Source organism: Perna viridis, chromosome 14, assembly GCF_037379345.1.
Source record: "Perna viridis isolate PV_CMFRI_1.1 ecotype Kerala chromosome 14, ASM3737934v1, whole genome shotgun sequence".
Classification (NCBI taxonomy): Eukaryota; Metazoa; Mollusca; class Bivalvia; order Mytilida; family Mytilidae; genus Perna; species Perna viridis.
Window position 1 is genome coordinate 32,288,528 of NC_142458.1, and position 17,821 is coordinate 32,306,348.

General features: G+C 33.8%; 1 protein-coding gene across 3 annotated transcripts; it reads left to right on the forward strand.

Annotated features, from left to right (window-relative positions):
• Positions 1–1,938: 1,938 nt before the first annotated feature.
• LOC148599012 (uncharacterized) lies at positions 1,939–11,585 on the forward strand. 3 transcript variants are annotated; one of them, XM_088561617.1, is made up of 5 exons: positions 1,939–1,957; positions 2,147–2,260; positions 3,457–3,620; positions 4,051–4,137; positions 10,413–11,585. In XM_088561617.1, the coding sequence occupies exons 2-5, from the start codon at positions 2,212–2,214 to the stop codon at positions 10,767–10,769; spliced, it is 657 nt and encodes a 218-aa protein (XP_088417743.1). In that variant the 5' UTR covers positions 1,939–1,957; positions 2,147–2,211; the 3' UTR covers positions 10,770–11,585. The 3 variants fall into 3 exon arrangements, with proteins under 3 accessions (XP_088417743.1, XP_088417744.1, XP_088417742.1); XM_088561616.1 differs by lacking the exon at positions 1,939–1,957 and having other exon boundaries at positions 1,974–2,260; XM_088561618.1 differs by lacking the exons at positions 1,939–1,957; positions 4,051–4,137 and having other exon boundaries at positions 1,971–2,260.
• Positions 11,586–17,821: the final 6,236 nt, after the last annotated feature.

Below are 17,821 nucleotides of genomic sequence, written 5' to 3' on the forward strand. Positions count from 1 at the left end.
TGACGTTAAAAAGGTATAGATTAATATTGTAGAATAGCATCCTCCTTCGTTAGATAATAATAATTAATCAGTACTTACACTGAGACCCTTATCTGTCCATGTTGCTGCATCCGACCATAACATCAACGTCGGATCGTCGTCTGGACAAGAAGCATCAGCAAAATTCAGAAGCAAAGCTACTATCAAACCAACTATTCCTCTCTTTTCCATGACGGTTTACAGAGAGTCTGAGATATGTTCACCGACGATGGGGCTTTTAAATTTTCGATCCACGCAATGTTCATTGATGCTTGTTCAAACAATAAAACAATGCCGTGGGCTTAAACATACACGTAGATAATATTTTTCTACGGTTCCTTCGTATAAGACAATATTGTATTTAATTGTCTCCTTGTCAATGCCACTAATCTAAACATAATTCAAAAGGTATATTTTTTATATAAACAATAAAACGATAATCCTCTCTTAGAAGAAAGTTATATGTTTTCAATCGGATTATATCAAACTTTCCATTACATAAAATTACATCTCCTTGGCCTTATACTGTAGTAATTACGGGGGAGGAAAAATAATTAAAATAAACTATCATTGAATCCCTCGTAGGCAGATAAGATTATATCGAAAGCTTATAAACGCTTTCGTTTTTAAACCAAATATTTGTATTTGTTTTCAATCATTATAATGCCACCAGCATTGTCTTGTTAATTTGACCACTATTAGATAAAATCGTTCATGGTGAAGTTGTTGGTCATCCATAAACTAGTGCATCTATGACTACAGATTACTAGTTTTTTTTAGTATGATTAATATCCAGTATCTCATATTAATATGATGGTAAAATAATGACAAGTATTATGATACTGCTGTTTCATTTATTGATATAAGTGATGAACTTATTAATTAAGAAACAAAAAACAAATTCTAGGTAAAACACTAATGTGTCAACCATTAATCAGTGAATGATTCCCAGTACACTGGTCGTCCTGCTGTTACATCTAATCAATGATTCTAAAACATACTTTTTTTACAAAAAAGATCAAAAAAAACATAATTTATTTTTTTTTCAATTTCTAATTTGAGTTAGGCACAGCCTACGACCGAGCATCGCACTTATACATATATGTACTGAGCACTGATATTTTTCATGCATTGTTGAGTCACTGAACGGGACGATAGCTGAAAGGTGCAAGATAGGATAGGTAAATGATTGTTTATTTAAGAAAGATAATTCATCGTATGGAATCTAGATACTGTATTTTTTGTCTATGTTTATGAACTATATTGTAATCTTCATTTTGATGTAAGAGCTACATTGGATTCAGTTTCCGTGATCCATTTCTGCGATCCATTTCAGCGAGCCATGTACGTCTTATTGGTGGCCTTGCATGCGATGTTTGGTACATGACACAACAGTTTGTAAAACAACAATTAACAGGAGAATTAAACCATTTTTTAACCGGGCACATTGAATTTAAGCTATATATGTATTTTCTGTCAAATCTAAAACATCTATTTGCGTAAAACGTACTTTATGATTTGTTTTCAAATCGTTTGATCCCACAAAATTTACTAAACAAATCATGTAGGAAAATTATTTGTACTGTATTCTAATTAAACACATCAAATTTAAACTAGGTTGTGGTTATTATTTTCTTGCAAATTTTGTTCAAACATCCACTAAGTGGGGCATAGGGTATATTCCGTATTCCGAAACTTTTATATCGATAAGCTAGAGAAGTAAACCACGAAGAGAATAAACATGTAGGTCTACAGAATAGATTGAACTTTAACCACATTGTAGGTTTAGAAACCACTTAAAAAGAAAAAAGACTTTTAATTAACGGTTCGATACACAAAGGCGGTCTGTTTTGTTTGTAACTACCAATGTCCCGATCATATCTTTAACATTTAATTTTCTTTATTGTTTTCAACTATTGTGTTATTATTACCTGTGAAGGTAAGGTTTGAAGTTCTCTTTTCTCAATTTTCCGTCGTACTGCAATAACCATTGTACGCTGATATCGAAGAGTTTCTTTAAAACTATACATTTAAATACGTGTCCTTACGAAAGGCTAAAAACATTTGGAGCTTAGTATATAATATTTTTTTAGTTAACGAGTATTTTTTATATTTTTACACCCAAAAGAGATGCAAGAATGAACATTTGAAACCAGTACATTCTACAATAAGTCAAAAGTAATCGTGTATACGATGTATCACCCGGCTGGTTCACCTGTTGAGTATAGGACACCAAACAAAGGTAAACTGTTAATCTTTAAAATATCGTTTGTTTTAATATATCCCTCCAATATGTTCTATATGTTTTATAACCTTACGCGCGACAAATTACATGTAGTTCATTTGTCAGAGAATAGCATTAAGTCCACTCTTGTCGCTACACTATATTGAATTAATCTTATGTTGACCGAGTGAACACTTTAAGAAAACTATGGTTGTAACTAAGTTCACGATACGAAAGGGTAATCAAGGTAAACACGACTCGAGCTACTTGACGCCTGACAAATTGCATGTAGTTCATTCGTCAGATAATATCATGATCACCACTCTTGTTGCTGCACTATATTGAATTAATCTTATGTTGACTGAGTGAATACTTTAAGATAACTATGATTGTAACTAAGTTCACGATACGAAAGGGTAATCAAGGTAAATACGATTCGAGCTACCTTACGCGCGACAAATTACATGTTAGAGAATAGCGTGACGGCCACTGTTTTCGCTACACTATATTAAATTAATCTTTTTTGACCAAGTGAATGCTAGTAAGTAAGTTCACGATTGGGTAATCAAGGTAACCACAATTTCTGCTAAAATCAAAAGAATACATTTCAAGGATAAAGACTAAATAGGGAAAATGGACACACACAATAAAGAACACGAAATAAGAAAAAAACAAACAAAAACAAAACAAAAAACAAAACAAAAACAAAACAAAACAAAGCAAAAACAAAACAAAACAAAACAAAACAAACAAACACAATAATACGTACAGAGAAACAAAGTGAATGAGGGACGCGGACTCTACTAGAAACTATGAGTATGGACCAGGTGTACCGTAGGGGAGTATGGACCAGGTGTACCGTAGGGAAAGTGTCGTCTGCTTTTTAGAAACTCCCGGCCAAGAAGTACAATCAAAGTTTAGTTATTGGATGACCAAATTAACGACGACAAATACCGTACAGGTATATTTGTGACCTCTCTTATTGCTATTCGATAGAGCAGTGCAGCATAACATTACCTTTTAATTCATATTTTTAAAAAAAAAATAAGGAATTGCATGTATCTGAATGATCAATTTCCTTTTATCTATCCAAAAAGTTTTGAAAATTTAAGTAGAAAGTTTTGAAAATCCTGAAACTCTTTTGATCTTCTCCAACCCGAATTCTTCTTTTTAATAAACTATTATCTTCACATATTGTGTTTTGTTTGTACCAGGCTTGAGAAGGGAGGCTTTCAGATCCCACTTTCTGCTGTTTGTTTTGGACACAATTATGATGACAGGACTACTGGTCTGTGGAATCGCCGGGGTTGTTTATATGGATGGAGAGAACTACTCAACGCCACCATTCTATGTGGCATCTTTTTTGTCAGCCACCGTGGTATGTGATATCGTAATTTGTTAATCATGTTAAAGTATCCTTTAGCCTTTTAATATGAATATTCCATCAACCATTTACAACGGCGTTTGCTCAATACATATGTACGCGATGCAAAGTTCAGAACATTGCACAGAATGTACATGTAACTACACAGATCAGACATTAATTTTTGAAATCCAGGCTTACCGACCCTCGAAGCAATACATAGCACGCAATTGCTACTTTTTGTCCTATCAAACATTTATAAATGCATTGTTGTTAGAATCTGTACCAAGACAGAGCCGGAACCAATATAGAAAAAAATATGCCTACTTCTTTCAGGTAAAAAAGTTGTTCGATGAGGTTAGGTGCCTTTTTTACATTTGTTCTACCCCTTGCCTGCTCCATGATTTGTTTTGTCGAAATAGAAGTCCATTATGTTTTATTGCAGATAATGACAAAAGCTACGGCTGGTGGTTGTTTTTCGGTCTTTGGACTTTATGTCAAGGACAAACCAGATGAACCTGAAACAGCACTGGTAATGTTGCCAAAAGTATCTGATAAAAATAATAAAAATTATAAATACGTGTAAATATACAAAACTATATTTCCACATTTGTAAATATTATTCTAATATTACGTGTAAAACATGGCTGTTCTTAACCAAGGGTATTCTATATCCCTATGTCCTCTTGAGAGGTTGATTTTTATTTCGATCGCCTTACTGCATGAAAATCAGATTAAAAAATACCTCAGCGAACGTCTTGATCATTTGAACTGAGTAAAAGGTAGTCATTGCCTATAATCAAACTTGCTAGCGGCAAGGCTTGATTTTAAGTAGCGGTCTTTATAAAATCAGACAGAAGGTGATTCATGCATGACAAAAACCCACCAATTTCACATTTATTTCTTGTCCAGAAACAGCTATAGACCACATTACCAGTCTTATTTTTTTTCATTTGAGTTATGCACTTTTGAGACAAAATTTATATATTTATATATACACGAAATTAGCACTTTGTAAGAGTTATCGTTCATGATTTGGTTTGATTTGATTGATTTCAGTGGGAGGTCAAAGTGTAGGTTTCTCGAAAGTACAGATCTAAATACAGAGAAGACCATTGTCACATAAACATATAGCATATCAAAACCAAAAAAGCATCGTTTATTCAGTGGGGTTTTACACCATAGGCAAAAAGAACTGAATTCTATACTCTTACATACATACTCCATAGACTCTATGCCCCCTTAAACTGTAGAAATGCGGCTGCTAATTTTTCTTAGAATTTTTGCCTGTCCATAAAAAAAATGAAAAAATATTTTCCAAATAGACGAGATAGTAAATTGTCGGCTTAAAAATGTAACACCTGAATTTGTATCAGTACGACAAACTCCGCGGATGAAAGAGGGGAGTCAGTATTTATATGGTTGCGAATATAAAACAAAATAAAACTCGTTTTTAACTTTAATGTAGTGTTAATTATAGTTTAAACAGTATTTATTCAGTATAAAGCTGAAATGGATTGGGCAGCAGGCTAAGCCTTTATAAGCCATCTCCATGATACAAAATTACAATTATCAATATAACACAATATTTGATATATGAATTATTAATCAATAGAGATGTGGCAGCAGGCCATGGCCATTTTGTAATCCCTTTAGGGATTCGGGGCTGGAGAAATTTTTTGCTTTGACCACCGCCGAATCCATAAAAGGATTAAGCCATTTTGGACAATGGATTTTAGAGTAACATGTAAATACAAATAGTGCAATAGAATATAAATGATTTGAATTATTACTGATTATTTGTCACTATATGAAATGACCTATTGATACTGCCTTTTATTACATAGAAACTGTAAATTTTAATTTCTGACTTAACGTACCTAGGATAAGTACATAGTCCAACAACAGTTATCTTCATCAGTATATTAATAGTGTACATATTGTGAGATAGAGAGAACAAAACAAAAGAAAGAAGAAAGGAATTTTCAAATGAAATGAAAAGGACCAAATACAAGAGAGGGAAAATACAGATATTACTGACACTAGAAGTGTAAATAATAAACTATTTGGCAATAGCAGGAAATTTTCATTTTTTGTAAATGAAAATAAAAAGAACAAAGATGAACAAAGTAGTAAAGTATATACAAATAGTAGTCATAGGAGATGTTTGAGAAAAAGGTTTACAAAGTCACAATATCATTTAACTAGATAAAAGAGTGTCAAACAAAACTATTTGAATCTCTAATATACTGATGAACTTGGTTAATAATAAACATTTTGTTCTCATAATTCAAGTTCGGGTCACCAAATAACAGGAGATCAAGATCAACATCTACACCCACATAAGACAGATTTTCAAAAAGAATGTTTTTAATATCAATATATGCTGGGCAGTCAAAGAAGTAATGCAAATTATCCTCACATGGACTAGAGCAGCATGGACAAGAGGATCATCTACTAAGAAATCATGAAACAAGTGGGATTTTAAATCACTGGCTTCATTTCTCAACTGACAAAGCATGATATTGAATTTCCTTATTCCATAGTCAAAGTGCTTTAGTGGAGTATTTGGTTGATATTTTTTATCAAGTTTCACTTTGAATAAACTTACAGTTGGTGAATTATTCTTAGTTTCATGATCAAGTTCATTCCATAATCTAATAGTAGCAGGTAAAAAACTATTATAATAAGATCATGCCCTGCATTGAGGCAGAATGAAGTTCTGACCTTCCTGTCACAAGGCATAATTATGTTGCTTTTGAAAATATGGAGCGACCATTTCTCGGATGTAGTCAGGTGTAAGACCATTTATTACATGTAGTCAGGTGTAAGACAATTTCTCGCATGTAGTCAGGTGTAAGACCATTTATTACATGTAGTCAGGTGTAAGACCATTTCTCGCACGTAGTCGGGTGTAAGACCATTTATTACATGTAGTCAGGTGTAAGACCATTTACTATCTTGTAAAATGTTATATGTTTATGTTTTTCTCGCCTGTTGCAAAGTTTCTCAAGGTCAAGTTCAGCATATAACTTGTTAAGAGATGTTGTTCTTCTTAAACCAGTTATAATGCGAGCAGCTTCAGTTTGAACACTCTCTAATAAATTTGACATCTGTTGAGTACAATTGTCCCAGGCAGAATCTGCGTATTCGACAACTGGTCGTATAAATGCTGAATAAATAGTAATAAGGGATTTTATATCAAGTGAGTGTTTCAGCTGTCGTAATAAAATAAGTCTAGAGCAGGCTTTTTTATACATAGTATTAATATGCAACTTCCAATTTGCGTGGTTTTGGAAATTTAAGCCAAAATGACAATGATGGTCAACTTGCTCAATTTCTTCTCCACCTTGACCAAAGAACATAACAGGGAAGTTTATATTTCTTCGTGAAAAATTCATGCTATCAGTTTTAGACGGGTTAAAATTCACAGCCCAGAAATTTGCCCATGTATTAATATGCCCGAGATCAATTGTCAAAGATTAAGTAACATAATTAACATTATTATTAATTATTGCAAATAGTGAGGTATCATCAGCAAAAAGTCGAATGTGATTGCTTACATCATCAACAATACTATTTATGTATATCAAGAATAAGAAGGGTCCAAGTACTGAACCTTATTGTACACCTGCTGAGATACCTTGTGTACTAGAGGCCAAACCATCAAGAACAACCTTTTGACATCTATCATTCAAATAGTCAGCAATCCACTGGACAAGATTATGATGAATACCATAAGACTTAAGTTTATGTATTAAGCCTCTGTGCCAAACCTTATCAAAGGCTTTAGATATATCGTAGAAAATAAATCTGACATCTTTGTCCTGGTCAAGGTTGGAAATAATAATATTATTAATCTCAAGGAGCTGATTCACCAGATTGAAACCCTGATTGATATATAGTAAGTAGGTTATTAAACTTCATGTAGTTGAAAAGGTGCTTAAATAGTATTTCCACAATCTTCGAAACAATACTAGTAAGAGAAATGGGTCGGTTGTTTAAAGTATTATGACGACTACCTTTACCCTATAAATAGGCGTAACATGAGAAATTTTCAAAGCGTGAGGTACCCGATTCAAACGAAGAGAGCAGTTAAAAAAGTTTTGTGAGGGGTTTAAATAGCCCCAATTTAACCTCTTTCAATACTCGAGGTGAAATACCATCAGGACCAGCTGGTTTGTTTTGGGCCTAATTGATCAAGAACTTAATTTTCATTAATGATAAATTCCTCCATCATAACTGGAGGATCTGGTATAACACCAGGTAACTCAGGTTCATTATCAATCTTTGATATATTACAAAAATGAGTATTTAGTACCTTAGCCTTGTCAGTTGGATGAGGCAGTATTTGACCATCATAATTTAAAGGGGGCGGTTGGTTGATAACTCTTTGACAATTTAGAGATTGATTTTAAAATTCGCCACCATTTTCCAGGTGGAATTGACCTATCAGTAAGTTCACTAGTTAATTTTAATCTATATTGCTCCTTTGATTTTCTAACCATGTCTGTTACTTCATTTCTCAATTCCCTATATTTTTGCCAATGAATAGGGTTTTCAGAGGATTTAGCTTTGTAGTGAATTCTATTCCTCTGTCTCATCTTCCTACGTATTTCATTGTTCATGAAAGGTTTATCTAAAGGTCTAATTGTGACCTCTTTGGTGGGAATGAATCTGTCACATTGTGGGTATAAATATTTACAAGATTAGAATACATATCATCAATATTATTGCAATTATCAAACTCTTAATCCCAATCAACATGGTTTAACTCGTCAACAAAACCATTATAATCTGCAATATCTTTTTTTTCTAATTGTTCGTTTATATGACAGTTGCTTATAAGCCTTAACATTTATATCAGCCACAATAACAGAGTGGGAACTACAAAAATTGACTCAGTACTTGACAAGTTTTAACCATACTTCTGTTATTTGATATAAACAAGTCTCTGTATGTACCAGGCACTACTGAAAAGTTTGTAGCTTCCTATACAAAATTATACAAATTAAGACGCTGTAATATGTTTCTAAGGTGATTATGAGCAGAGTTGTTGGATTTCATGTCTACATTAAAATCCACTGCCTTCAAAACTGAATCATAAAAATAATCACAAATCTTTACTCTAGAAGAGAGGGTCTATAAAAGACTCGAAGTAAAAAATTAGAATGCTTTTAATTATAGGTACCGCATGTCGTAGCAACGACATTTAGCCTCCGTACTAGCAGTAACGGCAGCTTCATCCTTAATGCTAGCTAAAGGTTCCGTGGTTTTTAATACCAATAACTACATAAGAAGTAATGAAAACATCATTTAAGTCTTCAAGGAGCGTCTAGCTTCCGGTTTTATTGTTTCCGTGTACGATAAAAATAAATTTTAATTGAATTGGCCTTTGATTGTAACATGATTAACATAAGTAATCGAGAAAGTACATACACTCGGAAATGCCCATCTATTCAAGATGTCAGTGAAGTGGATAGTTACTCGCTCGGCGTTTTTTTCTTCTGTATCAAATATTAAGTATTTCAGAGCTTGGTAATGTGCCTATCTATCTATTTGTTTACTGGGTATACTCGGTGCACCTGGTCCATGCTTCCAATTTTTAGTGGAGTCCGAGTTGCTCATTTGCTTTTGTTACTTTGTATGTATGATTTTAGTTACTTTATGTTCTTTGTTGTGTATGTCTGTTTTCCATCTCGGGTCTTTGTCCCCGGATTACATTCTTTTGATTACCGCTATAACCTTGGTTCCCTTGATTACTCTTTCGCTATGCTAATACATGTATCTTAGTTCAAAAATATCAAATAGAGATAGTTATTTCAACCATGAAAAGTTGCAGATTTCCTAATTTTGTCAAAAAAGTAGTAAAAGCTTTGTTAACGATCCTTAAAAACTCCTTTCACGATCACGGTACAATTCCCTGGCTTGATTATGTGACGGAGGTGACGTTAGCACTATACAAAAGTATGTCCATTTTCTAAAACGTTGCAATTAAGACAATATCTAAAATGGCTGGAAATCCCCTGAATAACGCTGTCAAAAGATGAAATTTCAAATCAAAGTTTTGGAGAAAAAATATAAAATGTTAGTAATTTATATAACACAGGGAGTGGCTGAACAACCACTCGGCAGAGAACAATGAATAGCTGAAATCGCCGAGTAGCTCCGATTTCTGACAAAGAGTTATTTATTTATTATTTATTTTCTTGTTTCATATGGTCTGTGACAAAACAGGATCTAAAATGGATCTAGATTATTATACAAACCCCCACACTTACAAGCAGGGATATATAGGGATAGTAGTGTCCGTCCTTCCTTCCCTTAGGTGCACAGATGAACCCATCTCTTTTCCGTAACTGCCCCTATACCACTAACTGGAATTGAATGAAACTTTCCCAGATCTTTATTACATGCTCTTCTGTTATTTTAGAATTTAAACCGAATCAATTTGGGGGGTTAACGTAGCAAACAATTGTGTCATTTGCTTATACGGAGACAGGAGACCCACTCCTTCTATATTACTGAATGGAATTGAATGAAACTTTCCCAGAATTTTTATTACATATTCTCATTTTGCACCTTTTATTTAAGATTTTAATCCAAATCAAAATGGAGGTAAAATGGTGCATGTTATCAAATGGCGGAATGTGTGTGTGTGTATGTGTGTGTGTGTGTGTGAATGTGTGCGTGGGGGTAATCAAGTTAGTGAACATTGCTCACAGTTTTTTCTGGTAGTTGATGTTTATACAAATCGATCAAGTATACATAAGACAAATAAATGACATTATTTTTTTTTATCTACAGGTAATTTTCCATTTGGTTCTGTCTGTGTTTACACTGGTCGGATGTTTCGTTTCAATTGTTGTTTTTGGGACTTCGAAAGTCTTAGAAGGATGTTCAAGCTCAAACGATACACCCGGATGTTCAAGCAATGAACAAATCTACAAGGGGCTAGGTGCGGTAACCCTTGTACTGATCATTCTCAGCATTGCCTTGTCTGCATTTGGAGTATATCTTTTTTACAAGTTTGCTAAAGAATTTAATGTTAACCCATACAATAGACCGAAAAGACGACGCCCAAGAACACCTGCCCGATCGACGTCTAAGACAATTAGTGTGCATCATGATGAAGTCAACGAAAATTTTAATGATTATATTTGATAATAGATTATATGTCCATATGAATACCCATTTCCAGTGATTATGTTTGTGTATGTCTTGGATGTAAACCGAAAACAAACATCTGTGTTAATGTTATAAATAGGCTGACAAGTAGAGCTAGCAAATATTTCAGATATGCTGCTGAGAAACACTTCCTTTTTGTAACGTGACTAACCATACGACATAGAATTTCTGGAATTTTTGGTTGTCACATAACAAAACCTTACTCAATTTTAATCGCTCGGCGCAAACACTCCTCATTATCGATTTTATTGTAAAACCAACTTAAAGAATTATTCACTGGATGCACAAGGTAGAACGTTTCTTAAATTAATGGCTGCATACGTCTGAAAATCACAAATATATATTCATTTCATTTTCTAAAAAATAAACCTGAAAAAGGTATACTAGCTTATTATACATAAAATTAGACGTCCATGTACATTGTGCATATGTCAAGGATTCTCTGTTTCATTTGCGAATTATTGTTATAATCTTTATTGAACGTTGTGCTGTATTATATTCAGGACAAGTGGACATAAAAAAAGGACCAAGTATTTTCTCTTGTATATGCTTCACAACTGACGCAAATCTGATGTTGACAATTCATTAATTATGGAACTCGAGAATTTCGGATTTACTGAATAACTATTATCATGTACGTACAGAAAAGGTATAATTACTTCCCTTGATAAACTGTCATTTTAAAATGCCTCACCGTATGATATGAATTTTGATATCGACTGCTTCTAGATTGTATCAGCTGTTTCCAATATACATGCTGTATATGAATGAGAAAATACGTTCTTTGTATAGTATCAGGAGTGATTGTTTAGAACCTATATCATTTATTGCATAACGCACACCATATATCACACCTCTGTCAAATACCATATGTATCGCACCCCTAACCGGAAGTTAAAATATACGATATGTTAAAATCTGTATCACAAACTTATATCATCGGGCGGCCCTTTGGGTAATAAAGGATGCTGGTTGATATACACGCAGTTTAAGATGATAACAGTCTATGTACTTGGTATTTAGAAAAAAAATATGCCGTCTCGGAATGCAGAATTGTATTTTGCTTAGTCGCCTCTCTATGTTAACGTGGCATACAGATGCTTTGAAGCAAACGTCATGATTACATGTACATTGACTATAGAAATCCTCTTAATCCGTTCACCGAGAAAAAATGTTACGATAAGAAGACTATCCTTAATATTTTTATGGTTGAATTGTAAACAGGATGTAGTGGGAAATTCCTGTATTGTTAGATATATTAATAGTTGTTTAAAAAGTTACAGGTAATTAAGTATATAAGAATTTGATCGTACAGTGTATGTATTTTTGTTTTATTTCAGATCTATTTATCTTAGTATTATTCGATACTTATAAAGCGCCTATCTAATACTAAAATTACTCTCACTGCTGTACATAACATACAAAAAGTAACAAATAAACACTATTTCCCCTTAAATAATAATAATAATATTTAAAAAATGGATTGCATGATTATAACAAAGAAAAGTGCATGCAAATCTAAAATATTTAAAGGAAAAAATCACATACATTTACAAGTTGATATATACCAGTAAAATTTGGAATTTAAAAAAAAAAAATATCTATAAGATTAATAAAATATGAACGGCAGCAAACGCCATAAAATATTTAAGGGTTAATTTATACCTTTAAAAAAACATATAGAACCGAGAAAAAAAACGAGAATATATATACATTAACAGTTCAAATAAAAACAAAAAAGCACCTAAAATATCACAGTACTATATACCCTAGTGATCACAGTTCAGCATTCTCTCCGTAGGCTACTCTAAAAAGACGTGTCTTTATGAGTCTCTAAAAACACTGACTGTTTCGAATGGCTAGTGGGAAATCGTTCCATAAAGTTGCGGAAGCTTTGTCGAAACGGCTTTCGCCAAAAGTTGTTATTCTTACTCGTGGGGTGTTAAGAAGGTACATGTTTTCTGATCTCAAAGTTCTGGTTGGTTGATAAGGAGAAACAAGTTCTTGAAGATAAACAGGCGCTGAGTTATTGAAGGCCTTGTACGTGTACAACAGACTTTTGAAATCGCTTCGAAATCTAACAGGCAACCAATGTAAGGAGACTAGTACCGGTGTAATATGATCGTGTTTTCGTGTTAGAGAAATTAAACGTGCGGCTGTGTTCTGCGCTCGCTGTAGTTTTGATATACTGGTCGCATTTATACCATTAAAGTAGGGCATTCCCATAGTCTAGACGTTACCAATGAGCTGACCAATGTCTTACACACATCGTTCGGTTTATATAATCGAATTCCTCTAATTTTCCCAATTTGAATAAAACATTATTTTGAAATTGCACTGATTCGTTTCTTCATGTTTAGATTTTTATCGAAGAAGACACTCCAGAATCTTCGTTAACAATATAGCCATCAAATCGAACAATGCAGTTTGTAATTTCCTTGGAGGGTTCCTTTGTGTTGTAAAAAATTAACTCGTTTTATCTTCATTCAGTTTGAGCATGTTTGATTTCATCCATGCACTTATGTCAGAGAGACAAGCTTCCATGCGAGTAGCGATGTTGGTTCAGTTGTCCGAAAGTTTGATCACCAGGTACGCCTGTGTGTTGTCCGCGTAGCAATGATAATTCATGATATGTCGTTTGCATATCTGGTCGAGTGGTTTAGAGAACATAGACTATTTCTTTGGTCCCAACACAGATCTTGTTGGACACCAAAGACAGAAATTTATCGACGGATTGCACATTCCCGATGTAAACACTTTGAGATTTGTTGTGTAGATAAGACTGAAATCACTGTAATGCTTGTCCGGTTATTCCATAAGAATGGTGTAGAATCAGATGGTCTATAACATCAAAAGCAGCGGATAAGTCAAGCATAACAAGTACAGCACACGTGTTATTATCTATAGCCATTGAGATGTCGTGGTGTACAAGGAGCAACGCAGCCTCGGTACGCGGACTGAAGGTTGTCATGCAGTGAGTTGAATTCTAAATGTTTCTCAAGACGGATTGCCACCACTTTTTCAAGTATTTTAGAGACAAAAGGAAGATTCGACACTGGTCTATAGTTTTTAAGTATATCTGAGTCGAGTCATGGCTTCTTCAATAACGGACGGATGATTGCCTTCTTGAATGCAGATGGAACATAGCTCTCAATTAAAGATTTATTTACGATTTTTGTAAAGACGGGAAGCAAACTTTCCAAGCAGTCTTTCAATAGGAAATTTGGTAAAGGATCCATCTCGCACGATTCCACGGGGTATTTCTGTATTATTTTACGGATTTCCTCTATCGACGATATTCGAAATTGTGTCAGATTGATGCCGCTGAATTCAATATCAGCATTTAGATCATCTGTTGTTTCTAGACTTGCTCGAGACACGTTAAGGTTATCGTGAATTGTGTCAATCTTACCGAGGAAATAATCCCCAAACCTGTTAGAAAGTTCTTCATCGTCTGTGTGTGATGGAGGTACAACTTCTTTTTTGTTTGCCATGATGTCATTGCAGAATAGATATAGTGTCTTTTGGTCTGTACCGATTTCACTAATTTAAGAAGAATATGACTCTTTCTTACTAGCGTAAAGTAGTTTATTAACTCTAACGCAAGTTTCTCGGTATATTTCTTAATGCACTACCAGATTCAACTTTGTTATATCTCTTTCAGCTTTGCGCCGTTCTTGATTGGCAGTTCGTAATTCATTGCCGTACCATTCAGTATTAGGACGCGAAATAAGAGTTTTTGACTGAATTGGATCGTGTTGATCAAACTAACCTTTGTATTGTACGTTTGCACGATTTCGTCTAAAGTACCTTCAGTTATGCATGTTTGTAAAGGAACGGGGTTCGACAGACCCTTTAAGAGTTTTCTGATATGATATTACGAAGTGTTCTGAAAGAAACCGTTCGTCGTTCTCTGGCAGGTTTTGCGACACAGAGAAGGGTCGATATAGCGAGATGGTCACAAATTGATTTTCCGTTAATGCCGCTTAGATTCGAGTCGAAGATCATTAGCGTATCCGACAAAATACAGTTATTTTCACGAGTGATTACCACATCGAGGGTATGGTCGTAAACATGAGTCGACCCCATTACATGCTGCTGTAAACCATGACCACGGAGCGTGTCCAGATTTTTTCTTGGAAAACTGTCATTAAGATTGTCTAAATGGAAATTGAGGTCACCAGTAATCAAGATCTCACCTTGTAGAGTCGCTAGATTGTTCAAAAGTCGGACCATTCATAAAAACATGTTGATATTCTATATTTATTTATTTTTATCTATTAAAAATAGATCGATTTCGAAGGCTGATACATGTATCATACATGTAACATTTAGTTGATAATGAATATGATATGAAAAATGCCATGTTATAGTCTATGCTTTTATAGCAACTCGAAAAATGCAGGCTATTCATTATTTATACTTTACAAACGTTTGCTTACGAAAACATTATTTAGGTATTCTTGGGTTAATTAAATTCTGAATCTGATATGAACACTATTATAATGATTACTTTTGTGTGCACAATATTAACTATCGAACTAATACAGAAAACATATATACACAAACTCACACTAAAACCAGCTTGTAATATTCAGAGCGGAAAGGGAAAGTAATACAACGAAAAAAATATGTCAACCAAGGCTTAAATAATAGCTGGAAAACATTTCACATTTAACTGAGGTATTTTTTATTGATGCAATGCATAATAGGAAGAGTTGTTTGAAGGACCAAACAAATGTATTTATACAGTTTTTTTTTTATTTTCCAAAGATATGAGGAATTACCCCTGCCTGGTTTTTAGGCAGAACCATACTTAATACAAAGCTGAGAATAGTAAAATAAGGTATAGAGAAAGTTGGAATATTATTTCATGTACGTTCCCTATTGTCTCAATCAAAACTAAAACTTGGTAAAGACCTTTTTAACTAGTTTAAGTCCAACACAGGTTTCATGAGCCTGATCACGGTCATTAACATGTTTTTTGTCGTGATATTACTTGATGTATTGTTAAGTTCTGTCGCCATGGATTTGTTATCTGAATTTTATTGCCATTCAGACCTTGTACAACTCTTGACGACCTTATGGTTATCTCTGATGGTAATTACTGTTTAGGATTTAATCCAAACGTTGAACTTTTTACCATATCCGCTCTTCTTAAATTGGAGTCCAAAATAAAAATTACACAAATATTTTATAAGTAATATTTTATGCTTTCTTTAATCTTGTATAATTTTATACTCCACTTTGTCAACTTCAAACTAAACTGTATTGAGGAGCATATGCGGACATTGTCTGACCCTAGCTTAAGACGCAAAAAGTTGTACATGTATGTGTCCATATGGAATTTTCTCATTTAACCTTTGTTTTCACGTACACTTGCTAAAACAACCAAAGACCTTAAATAAAGCGAAAATAATGCATGGGGCAAATTTAATTTTAACATTATGTGTACATGCTACCTTATAATAATCTAATTTGATTTGTCAAACTTTTCTGATTGGCTGCTTCTCATTTGTAAACAAACAGATTATTTTGTACTATGACGTCATTAAAGTCGGGTGGTGTACGTTTTGGTTATTTGACTGTGGCACCTAAAATAAATTACAAAAATTAGAATGTTTCCAATGTTTTAACTGTTTACATACTAAATAATCTGGTTTTGGTTAAGTCACACTTTTTTTATTATTTGCATATTAAACTGCTGCATGCCGGGTTAATTCTTATAACATATGAAAATATAGATATATTTCTGAAGTAAAAAAGTGAGTTAGTTTTGGTTAATCAAAAAGGGGAACATTTAGTAAGTCTATGAGTGCCAAGGCTACATCAGTTTTCAAAGACCCCGATGTAGCAAAACCATTGTCTACTATACATGACAAATATGTTGTCGTACCAGCAAAGCCCAAAACAACATTGTTTTTTTCTGCAAAACGTTTTACATCCAATGTTTATTATCAGAGGTAGACGTAGAAAATAATAGCAGTGATAAGACATTTACTGCAACTATACTCTCTAAAGAAAAGGTAGTTGAAAACCATAAATCTGAGCTGTCCTCTTTTGGTCTCTTGACCAAACATGATGATTGTGCTTTGCCGGCTTTGTACTGGATTCCTAAACTCCACAAGAATCCATACAAACAACGCTACAAAGCTGGATCTGCAAAATGTACCACCCAACCTCTTACAAAACTTTTAACTTCTATACTCATAGCTGTCAAAGAGGTTCCCCAGTCCTATCATAACGCTTGTTACTCCAATAGTAGTATTAATTCAATGTGGCCCTGAAAAATTCGAAAGATCTTCTGGAAACCCTTAATCCAAGAGTCCTATCATAACGCTTGTTACACCCATAGTAGTATTAATTCAATGTGGCCCTGAAAAATTCGAAAGATCTTCTGGAAACCCTTAATTCAAGAGTATTATCAGATAATAATAGCATTAAAACCTATTTTGTTTCAACACTTTCTACTTCTATTCTCGCTACTCAGTTGAAATCCCAACTAAAACATCATACATCGTTGTTTCGTTCAAAAAGTTAGTACACCTAGATACAAATATTTAGTTCTTGGTAGAGATTCCTCATACTTTGTGGGTAATAATTCCACGCCATCTTCCAAATACAAAACATGTATACTGATGAATTTTTTTTTTTTAATTCTGGAATTTTTTATCGATAACATATTTTTCCAGTGTGGTGGACGAGATTTGCACCAAACGGTCGGCATTCTAATGGGAATAAATTGTGCTCCTCTACTTGCTGACCTATTTATTCACTCTTTTGAGGCTGTCTTTATAGCTGATCTGATCCAAAAGAAAGAGCATCGTTTAGCTAGATCCTTTAATCTCCACTATAAAGATGACGTATTATCGTTAAACAATCCAAGTTTCGGGGATTTGATACATTGCATCTACCCCAAAGAACTTGAGATAAAGGATACTAAAAAAAACATCGAAGTCAGCGTCATATCTTGACCTACACTTAGAGATCGATGATCGATGGTTAAGTAAAACTATTGACCAAACGTT